Raw genomic sequence first — 11,822 nt, forward strand, 5'->3', positions numbered from 1 at the left:
CTGTTAAAACTTGCCCTAATAACTTCATTGTTTTCAGTCCCATCGGGCAGAACTAAAAGCAGAAGTGCAATATATTGATCCATCAGAGCAACTCCCCTATTTTAATTCCCGTAAATCTAATGGTAAAATACATTTCATGTCACCATGACAGGAATAAACCTAATTAGAACTCTCTGAGGGAAAGTCAACCAGTCACATTTCATTTTTAATAGGCTTCAGTTCAGCATGGGACTCATAATTCCCATCATGGTCAATTATCTCACAGTTGGTCTATAATGATTAGATGCTCTGTCTTAATTGAAACTTCTTGATGTGGCGTAGAGAGATGCAAATATAAGTTTCTGTATAGGCTTGGCAACTGGCAAAGAAGATCCTGAAATGAAGCAAGAAGGAGCCAGTTATTGTAATATCTCCTGCAGCAGAATACTCTCATTTCGGTTATCATGTTACTGTCATAGTCATTGGAGAGGCAAAGATCATTTTCAAATGACCATAGTTCTATTAATTATAAACTTAATGTAAAGCCAGTAAACTGTGAATTCAGCTTCTAGAAGTTGGGTTAAGTCAAGGGCATTGTGCAAGAGAACTTTTTAGTTAATTGCGTAGGAGAGAAGTCAGTGGAATGGTGTACTAAAGCTATCACTTTCCAAACATTGGCTGTGGTATGTTAACTGTTCTGGGGAGAATTAATTTTTCTTCAGAAAAAAGGGCTTTGAATTTTTTCAATAAGTTATATTCTGTTTATCCCAAATATTTGACAGAATATTTTTGCAGGATATTTTAGGTTTAAACATTAAATTGTGCCTTTATCTTTATGCAAATTAATATTTTTAAACAAAAAATCAAGAATTACTGTTCTTCCTGAAACACCTTGTATTATTCAAAAGTTCAGATAAACAACTGTGCAAGTCTTCACTCATAGAACCATATGATAAAACAATTTAACATTTCTGAGTACTTGCAATATATGTAAAATTCATTAGAACATATGTTCTGCACTGAAGGTCTAATTCAGCAAGGTACTTAAGCATGTAACTAACTTTAAGTATATCAGTGGTCCCCGTGAACTCAGTGGAACTATTCACATGCTTAGAGTTGGGCAAAATGTATCATGCAATTTTTGTGTGTGTGTGCACAAAATGCAGGTTCCACTTCTTTCAGGTCATGAAAGAATTCATCAATTTGGGTCAATTTTGGCAAATTGTTTTTGTCAAATAAAAAAATGAGAAATATCAAAACAATTCATATTGGCATTTCTGAAACAAAATATTTTGATTTTTGTTTTGGAAAGTTTTTTTACTAAAACATTTAAAAGATTTAAAACCTCAAAATAAAATGGAATGTTCTGTTTTGATTTAAAAAAAAACATTTCATTTGATCTGAAATGATAATTTTGTTTTACTTTTCAAATGTCAGTGGATTTTTTTAATCGTTTCTGTAGATCCAATACAGCCAACTTTTTTTTTTTTTTTTGGTTTATCCACTGAACCAAAAAATTGATTATTTGCATATCTATACTTGTGAGTTACATCTGTAAGTCAAGTGGTAGAGGCCTATGATTTATGCATAATTATTGTGCATTTTTCCACTTGTTTGCAGATGTCATATTACTATTTTGCTATGGGTTTAAAGGAATGATTTATTAATTCTCAAACCCAATCTTAATATCAGTGAGTGATAATTACTAAAATACGCTATAACAGCTCGCGAGTATAAAAAACTTTATTTGACAAACTCCTTTTTTATATATAGAAATTGGATATTAGTTCATCAAAGTAAATCCTCAGTAATAAGAGCAAAGAAAATACTGAAAAAAGATATTTGCTTTTGTGTCTGTTTTATATGAATATACGTGAATCCAGATTTACTGACATGTATGTTCATAGAAAAATTACGAAGTTTCATATGTGAAACAAATTTAGTTTTGTTCCGGTGAGTATTTGCACTCAAAATGCTTATACTACAAATTCCACCAGAGGTCATTACCATAGTTTGATATTGACTGTTCTGCGCCAAAGCTTGGACTTATGCTCTTTGAGCAATAGCTAACTCTATTAGTTAGTAGCATTAGTAGGCTGTTATACTTTTCAAGTGTGTTTATGTGTTCAGGACAAGATTTTCAGAAATGACTGGTGACTCTAGATTCCTCATTCTCTAAATATACAACTTGAGACACTTTAAGGGATCCTGATTTTCAGAGGCTGGGAGCTTGTTTTTGAATATCTAGCCCCTTCAAGTTGTATCAAAAATTTGGGCACCCAACATTTACTAGTCCTTTTTTAAAATCTTGGCCTTATCCTGTCAGGGAACAGAAAGAATACTACATGGTTTATCTGACCAGTGACCAGTCTGACTGCAGCTGTAATGGGAATTACTGAAAACTTACCGATAGCTCTTCATAATCATACCAGAGTTTAAAAAAAAAAGTAACAAAAGAAATGTCAAATACTTTTGCCGTAACTAATAAATTCAAATGAAGAAAGACTAAATTTGTCAAAGAAGTTATTCATTGCAAAATATTTTTAGTCTTAACAGAATGTTAAAGATATAAAAGTCTGTATCATCATTCCTCTTATAATTTGTTCTAATTCATCATTTTTATATCTTGATACAAAAGCTTTTATCTGGCCATGTTAAATGAAGAACCATAGACTGATAAGTCAGAAATAACATTTTTGTGCATCTCTATTTATCTCTTCTTCTGTTTTTCCAATTTAGTCTCTGAACCATACAGTCTACAAGTGATGATGCTCTGTTTGAGTTGCTTTTACATCTAACAGTCATGACAGTCAATTACCTGAACTATTATTTGCTGCTGTATAATAAATCACTAATGCCAAGTAAATTAAAATCATGCTTTCATTATGTATTTCAAGCACCCAGTCAGCCTCCAGGAAATGTTATATGGAATGTTACAGACTCCAGGGTCGTACTGAACTGGGAGCAAGTGAAAGCAATGGAGAATGAATCCGAAGTAACTGGATATAGGGTAGGTAAAAACAGTACAGCTAGAGTACTTTATGGCAACAAACACTTTCATTTTAAGCTTTTTTCATGTTTTTTTTCCAAGGCAGCAAATTTAGAGTTTAAAATGCTTGCAGATGTAGCCATTTTGCAGAACTCCTGAATGTGGGGTCCAAAACATCTTTACTGCACCTCCTTTTTAAAGCCATTGTTTAAATGATTTCATTTGAAACAAAACAAAGTGAGCCAGATCCTTGGCTGGTGGAAATCTGCACAACTACAATGTTGGCCCATTTTATCAAACTGATGGCCATGTGTCAGATTGATAATTTCATGGCTTTTTAACTACTGTGGGAAAACTTCCACTGCCTTGATAAAACTTCCACTGTTATTAGTATTCTAGCAGCAAACAGATGTTCAGAGAGTTCTATAAATCTATAGGGGCCCTGTACAATTGCTATCTCTTGGTAAATTACAGAGAGTGCTTCTACAGAGCTACATTGATTTTCACTCCTTGATGTTATTACTGTAAACCAGTGGTCCCCAACCTTTCTGTTGCAGTAGCATATTCATGTTCCCAGAAGAGTGTCACGGGCGCCGTTCGACCAGCCATCGAAATGCCGCCGAGAAGCAGCGTCATCGAGAAGCGTCGCCAGCAAAATGCCACCGAGAAGCAGCAGCATTTCGGCAGCAACGCTTCTTGGTGTTGTCGCTTCTCGGTGGCATTTCAGTGACTGGTTGCCCAGCGGCCTCACTCCTCGGCGGCAGGTTTTCTGGTGGAAGCGCTCCTTTGTCAGTAGCCGGGCGCACATAAATGTCCCGGCTGGTGCCATGGCGCCCGCAGGCACCGTGTTGGGGACCACTGCTGTAAACAGTATTTACATCACATATTTGAATACTGGCAACAGTTTTGAGCCATTCTGGGTTGTGTTAACAAGTGACTGATAGGTGATTACAGCCTATGTAAGACTCCTGGAAAATTAGGTCATTGGGCTTGCAGGGCATAGCTGGAATGCAAATATACCTAGTCACAGATTCAGAACTATCTCTTCTGCAGTATTTGGCACAGCATTAGGTTGCCATGGCTGTAGCTTCAATAAATACAATACAAATGCCTACTATTGAAGTCTTGTTACACTGGGTAAAGATTTCAGAAGCACCTAAAATCCATTTTCAGAAGTGACTTAGGCACTTAGAGGAGAGATCATTACCCCTGCTTCAGACCATTTACACCAATGAAGGGGCCTTGGAGCAGCATCAAGGGCCCTAAAAGCCCACATTTGCCAGGAGAGGATTCTCCCAGCACAGCCATTATAAAGGAAGAAAGCCATAAAATTGTTCCCTGAGGTCCACCTCACATGAGTCATGGTTTCAGGGGCATGTGTTGGCTCAGAGGTCTGGCTGAGAGTGGGAGGCATGTGCCAAGGGTGGGGTTGGAGCATGCAATGCTATAACAATTCTGAGCACCACTGCAACCTATAGGGCAATGCAGAAGGCTGTCATAATGTAGATAGTGTTGTTGTAGTTGTGTTGCTCCCAGGAAATCAGATACACAAGGCGAGTGAGGGAATATCTTGTATTGGACCAACTTCTTTTGGTGGCAAGTATTCAAGGTACATAGAGTTCTCCTTCCCAGACCTGAAGTAGAGTTCTGTGTAGCTCAGAAGCTTGTCTCTTTCACCAACTAAATACAATTTGGCCCAATAAACTTGTCCCTGTAGTGTAGATAGGCATTGACAACTTATGGTGGGATGTCATGCCTACCTTTCCAGTGGACTTCTGCTATTTTTTCACTCCATTCCTACCGATACCATTGGGAAGTTGTGTTATTCTTGTGCCATTAGCCCTGGCATCCAAGGATGACTTGGAGTGCAAAAATTGCTCTGATGGATGCTATTCTGCTATTTTCTCAGTTAGGCCACCCACTCTGGAAGCTGGGGATGTGGGCACATTGGCCTACTATGACACCACCACCAATACCCTTTCTCCTCCGAGGACAATTTTTTTAACACGGGGGGCTGCAACCCTGGATTACTCAATGGAAACTGACATAACCCAGGGCTGGATATAGCGCCCAGTGTTTAAAATGCAGCAGGACACATGCAGTAAATTTCCATGACAGAATAATCATTCAACGCTTACAGAACTTCTTCCAGTGTAGCCCATAATTTCCACATTTTTATTAATTCTGTTCTCTGTGTCCCCTTACTATTTTTGCTTGAAGTGTTCGATCTAGATAATGACAGATTCCAAGTGGAGGAATAATTTATAGAACAATACATTACTAAGAAACTCAAGAGAATATATTATTCATTTGTTATCATTATATATTGTGCCATTTTAGATTAAAGCTGGGATAAAAGAGCTTAATTAATGTTATCTGCTTTTATTGCCTTTCTAGATATTGATTATAATTCTGATACATGAAGTCAACCAGAACTGAGAATTTTTCCCCCCATATTTTTTTAGAATTTAACCCTTTTTCAAAAAACAAAATTTGGAGTAGTACATGGTGAAAGAAAAACTGCATGCAGCATCACCAAAAATTCTGGGTTTTGTTGTTGTTTCTGCAGGTTTTGTACAGGACTAGCAATCAAAACCGTGTGAATGAACTGACCACAAATACGACATCAGCAGAACTTTTACTCCCATTCAATGAGGATTACATCATAGAAGTAAAAGCAACATCTGATGGTGGAGATGGCACTAGCAGTGATGAGATCAGGATTCCCAAACTGACTAGTATGTAGTCACTGATATGAGATGTCATTATTTTGTTGTACAGTAATGCCTAGAAGTCTACCGATATCAGAACCCCACAGTACGGAGCACCATACATGCAGCTTAGTAAGAGATGATGCATGCCACGAAGAACTTACATTCTAAACAGGCAAAGTGTGAGGGGGAAACAGAAGTACAGAGAGGTGGAGTGATTTGCAGAACACCACACAGCTTGTCAGTGGCAGAGCTGAGAAGAGAACCCAAGTCATTGGACTCCTAGATCAGTGCCCTGTCAACAGTGTGGTGGTTCCTCTGTTGACGTATTGTCTGACATTTCATTCCAAAACTTAGTGGAAAAGCAGATGCACAAGGAGCATAAATTCTGATCTTTGTTGCTCCAGGTTGTGAGAGTCCAAGTAAGTAACGTGCTGATGCTCTACTCAAGGTGATGTCATCTTGTTACATAAGTACCTACTGTAGGCTGATCAAAGAACTGAAGATAGCAACTCACTTGTGTTCCTGGCTAGATAACCTTCACTTGAACTCCCAGGCCATCTAGAAAGAAGGCAGGTAGTGACAATGTTGGGAAAAGGAAGTCCCTTAAGTAACGCTAATATAGTACTCTGGAAATGCTCAGGCTTTAGAGTTTCTCAACATGAAGTTAATAGGGCTTCACTGATTTACCCCAGCTGAGGATTTGGCCAAGTGTGTGCCTCCTGAAAAAAATCTGTGAAAGGTTTTGCTCTGCTAATGTTTCATAAAAGTTCTGTACCTCAATGACAGGATACAAAACAGACATAATAGCATAAGGATCATGAACTTGACTTGAGCTTAGTTTAATTGAGTTTCATAATGCAAAGTAATGCTAACTAGCATCTGAAATTAACAGAAAAATTGTTAATCATTTATACATTTGGGATTAAAGTGCTTCAGCAATAGGCATTAAATGGCACCACTAATTATATATATGTTCCCAGTATTTTGTAACACCACCTATTTTGTTTTAGTTGACTGAGTCATGACTAGACTTTGTGCCTGGCACCCACAGCTAGCAGTTGCAGGAGCCAGTCTTTATATGAATGGATTCCTTATTGATTAAAATGAAAAAACCCATGCTTGTACGCTGTATGGTAATAAGTTAATAAAAAGGAAACCAATTAACCTTCACATGTCCTTACTCATGATAAACTTCCTTCTTTTGGTTTGGTCAATTACCGGGTAAATTAGGGCTAGATAGTCTGTGTGTGAGTGAGAGAGAGATTTTACATATATACATAAGTATGTGTGTGTGTATATATCTTAAAATATCAGATTTTCACTTTCATATGGCTCTCTTTTTTCATTTATAATCTTAAAGATGAAAACAATTCCGTGAATCCTCCTGAAATGTGAATATATTTCAATTCTTCATAAATATTTAGAATTATTTGATAAATCTTGCATTGGTTAGCTGAAATGAAGAACTGTAATAAATCTTATCTGGAAAATAACAGAGGCCGAGATACTCAAAGGTATCTAGGTTCCTAACTCCCACTGCTTTTAACTGAAGTTGGGTGCCTAAATAGCTTTGAGGATCTGTGCCAGAGTCCTTATTGGTAACATGTATTGAGACGTCATATATATTGCATTGATTTAATCCCAAATTTTTCATTTGTCACAGGTATGGATGCAAGAGGTTCTGGTGCATCAGTCTTGAACATCTACAGTTTATCCAGCTTCATACAGATAGTACCTTTCTTGACTTTTAATGCAGTGTTGTGGTGATACATTGTCATTCATTGGATACATTAAATCAGTTACAAAAGTGCTTTTTAAAAAAAATGCAGTGGTTATGCATGGGTTTTTTTTTCAACTCTGTGTTTTTAAATACTTCATATTCCATTGTAGGTTAAATTTAAAAAAAAAACCACCATATTAAAATTCAGTAAATCCTTTTAAAGGAATCTAAAATGCCTTAATACTTGAACCAAAGGAGTTTACATAATACATTTCTCAAATCTGATGTAAATGAGAGTAAGAGTATTATGCTACAGTTTGAGAGCTTCACAGAGTCTCAGATACACCTTGGATCTCTGATGAACTCCATTTTTTTTTTTGGCACTGACACTAAATTGTTTTGAGTATGTCCCGTGTCATTGTGATAGAATAATTCTAATCCACACAAACAGATGAAAATAGATGCATATTTGATTGGAATCTAATGACAAATCTTAGACCGATTAAATCTTTTAAAAGCAGTGTGTTTACCAAGTATGTTCAGATAAGCTTGCATACTGTCCTTTTATATAATCTATTCTAAATCTACCAGATAATCATAGGTATTAGAGATGGAAAAGACCTATTCCATCTCCTGTCAATGTTTTGTCCCATTTACCTTTGAAAGTCCAAGAGACAGCGTTTCCACACTTCAAAGGTTTTCTCTTTTTCCTCAGAGTCAGCATACATTTTTATACCTCCCTTCGAGAACACAAGTCCTTTCTCTCCATTTATATGTATGTGAATTAATTATAGATTTTTTTCTCATTTCCCTACTTCATCCATCTCTTTGCCAGGTTATTGCATACATATTTAGCAGTATATTCTGTCTTCATAACCTGATCGTTCCCGCTCCCAGCTCATTTTTGTTGCCCTTCTCTGAATTCCCACATCCCAGGATGTTTTGGAAAATGCAGTGCCCAGAACTGAGCACTGTATTTTAGGTGCAGATGCACCGTGGCCTTATAGAAAGGTACTGTTGCCTCCCTGCTCTGTGATGTGTTTCTTCTGAATATTCAGCCCAAAATTACATTGGCCCTTTGTCTACCATGTCACATTGCAAACTATGCCTGATTCAATATATGCTATTACTCCTCTGCTCCCTTTTAGCATTACTGCTACCCAGATTTCTCCTTTGGTTGCTGAAAGGGACCTTTGTGTCTAAGCAGCTCCACCTCTCTCAGCTGGGCTGGCATTCTGTAATAAATCCCATGAACATCATATAATTCTTGGTATTACTATGGCAATATACTATAGCTTTTACTAGATATATAGAAATATATATATATAAACAAAGACTTTTTGTCCTTGTTATTACAGAGATTGTTCTAAATCTATATGTTCCATAGCAATATATAAAAGAGATGCCAAACCTGGTACATTTGATTTTCTACATTTGCAAAGCTTAGACAAATCATACGTTATTCTATCCTTTCAGACAGCTTTCAGGTGAATAGCAAATTACACAGTGTCAAATGTTCATATAACATCAAAATGATATTCTGTTCTTTCGGTTTAATCTCAAAGGACACAAAAAAAATCAAAAATGTCAACCTCAAGTGAACCAATATCAGTAAAATTCTGACATCACTGTAGTAATGTTTTAATATGCATTCAGATATCAAATTCACATTAATCTAACACACAAACTATCTTGCTAGCTATCCGAGCAAGATCTGTATATACTGTACATACATAGTGAAAAAAAAACATAAATGGCTAGTTGTTTTTTCAGTATGGCTAACCATTGATGTTTCTAAACAGTCACAAAGGGCGGGAAACAGACATTCCTAGTAAATATATAGTTCAGTTTCATGCAGTGAAAGGTGAATCTTTCTATTCTTGTTTAAGAAATTCTGCAGTGTCATTTTCATGATTATTCTATTGCATTATTTAACTTTGTTATATATCTCCATGAGATATGTACTGAGTATCTTGTTTCATATTGAAAAGTATGAAATTTATCCTTAAACTTCCAGTTGTGTGTGTATCCTATGGTTATCTGTATGTATTTTTTTCTATTATTCTAATAAAATATTTATAACATTGAGGAATATTGGGATATTTCAAAATATATTGCCCTCTCAAAATCACATATTTGTACTCAGAAGAGCACATTGTAAAGATGTCCAACCACAACACTTGCCTATATTCTTAACAACATTCCTGCTAACTGCCAGTTCTCTAATTTTTCCCCATCTCTACTCTCCTTAGGCCTGAGCCAAAGTCAACAGATTCTCATTAACTTTACTAGGTTGACTTACTCTTTTCAAATATTTCTTATACTGTAATATAAATCTGCCTGCGCCCATTTCCTGAAACATTTAGTCCTTAAACATTTGTTAGTTTTTGATGACTCTCCACTTCCCTTCCTAATATTTTATTTTGAAGGGAGGTAGTGTTGCCTAGAAGATAGAGCAATAGATTGGCACTCAGGACACCTGAGTTTGTTTCCAGTCCTGCTGTTGCTTGGTGAATGATCTTGAGCAAGTCACATCACCTAGTTGTGCCTCAGTTTGCCCACCTGTAAAATTGAAATGATACCTCCTTTGTAAAGCACTTTGAGATCGCCATATAGACTGTAAAAGCAGCAAAGAATCCTGTGGCACCTTATAGACTAACAGACGTTTTGGAGCATGAGCTTTCGTGGGTGAATACCCACTTCATCAGATGCATGTAGTGGAAATTTCCAGGGGCAGGTATATATATGCAGGCAAACTAGAGATAATGAGGTTAGTTCAATCAGGGAGGATGAGGCCCTCTTCTAGCAGTTGAGGTGTGAAAACCAAGGGAGGAGAAACTGGTTTTGTAGTTGGCAAGCCATTCACAGTCTTTGTTTAATCCTGAGCTGATGGTGTCAAATTTGCAGATGAACTGAAGCTCAGCAGTTTCTCTTTGAAGTCTGGTCCTGAAGTTTTTTTGCTGCAGGATGGTCACCTTAAGGTCTGCTATAGTGTGGCCAGGGAGGCTGAAGTGTTCTCCTACAGGTTTTTGTATATTGCCATTCCTAATATCTGATTTGTGTCCGTTTATCCTTTTCCGTAGTGACTGTCCAGTTTGGCCAATGTACATAGCAGAGGGGCATTGCTGGCATATGATGGCGTGTATTATAGAAGAGATGAGAATTTTTTATTATACATTATTGTTATTAAAAGGTATGGAATGTGCATTGAAATGCAATTAAGTGACAGCCCTTTTATGGCCCTAACTGTCACTAGTAACGAAGTATTCATTTTTGGCATGCAAGATATGCAGGGTCGAGACACAGAAGCTAGATTCATAGTTTTAAGGCTCCAATCCTGTAAACATTGATGTGAGTAGCTTTACTGTCCCACTAAGTTCATAAATGTTATGTGTTCATTCTTTTCCATTCCCTTCTTTAGTTTCTTATCTTCCCTACCCAAGCTGCATTTGCTCATATTTTGATCCTTCGCCCTATCTCAGAAATAGTAAGACCTGTTTGGTCTGGCTACTGCTCAAAAAATTCAGCTGAGCCTTCTCGAGCCAAACTAAAGGAAAATCCAACCTGGGCTTTTCTGCCATTTAAACCTTATGTTTAAAATGGCATTTGGCACAGCTAGGCAATGTTACTAAGAACACATGGCCTTCATGTCCTGCCAGTTGCTTCTAAACCCAGCATATTCTGAGTCTACTAAAAGAGCTAATTATGAACCAAATAAGACTACATGACCTCTACCCATGTAGTACAGAGCTGTTCCAAATGTTGCACTGAAGGCTAGTAACCCCAACATGTTTTACAAGCTTGCATGACAGGAAATCAAAAGGCAATGGATAGACCATTTTCTTGGCTGAGCAAGTTTTTGAATTCTGTTCCTAGGATTGTGAATTGGCCAGTACATTTGTGATGAAATGAGATTCAAAAAAGCATTTGCACTGTGGTTTCCCAAAGGCTCTGATGGATCTCTGTTTAAGCTGAACTCCATTTGTGAAACTGCACCTTATCTTAAGAGTCTGGCAAGGTTAATATGTATTTATCAAAGCAGGACTCACTTCGATATGCAATGTGAGGTGGGAAAATAGTACTTGGTGGGGGTCTTCGGGATAGTATTGCAGAGAAGAAGAAATGGCCAGTGATGGTAAATGTAACAATATCTGGAAAAAAGCCACGTCTCAGTCTCTTTTGAAATATTTCATATAGTCAGCCAAATTGCCGTCCCGACTTTAACCAGACCGCTTTCTGCATACCTTCCATGTTGTAGACCACTGTTTAAAAATCTATCCCCTAGGAATTACATGAAAGAACTTTGAAAATTATTCATATGATTTATGTAAAATGGTTGATATCACTGTGTGACTATGAAGTGTGAATGCAAAAGTGTTTCTGCTTTTTTATTGGTAAGTGGGGAAAAAAAATATTTACA

The 11,822-nt window shown here is 37.0% G+C and overlaps 1 protein-coding gene across 2 annotated transcripts in view; it reads left to right on the forward strand.

Moving 5' to 3' along the window:
- Positions 1-9,433, forward strand: part of CNTN3 (contactin 3) — a 251,644-nt gene extending 242,211 nt beyond the window's left edge. For both annotated transcript variants that reach the window (XM_030570435.1, XM_030570436.1), the window contains exons 19-21: positions 2,877-2,989; positions 5,538-5,706; positions 7,346-9,433. In XM_030570435.1, the coding sequence (XP_030426295.1) occupies positions 2,877-2,989; positions 5,538-5,706; positions 7,346-7,449 (386 nt within the window). In that variant the 3' untranslated portion in view covers positions 7,450-9,433. The remainder of the gene's footprint in view (positions 1-2,876; positions 2,990-5,537; positions 5,707-7,345) is intronic.
- Positions 9,434-11,822: the final 2,389 nt, after the last annotated feature.

This window comes from Gopherus evgoodei, chromosome 7, assembly GCF_007399415.2.
Source record: "Gopherus evgoodei ecotype Sinaloan lineage chromosome 7, rGopEvg1_v1.p, whole genome shotgun sequence".
In the NCBI taxonomy this organism is placed as follows: domain Eukaryota; kingdom Metazoa; phylum Chordata; order Testudines; family Testudinidae; genus Gopherus; species Gopherus evgoodei.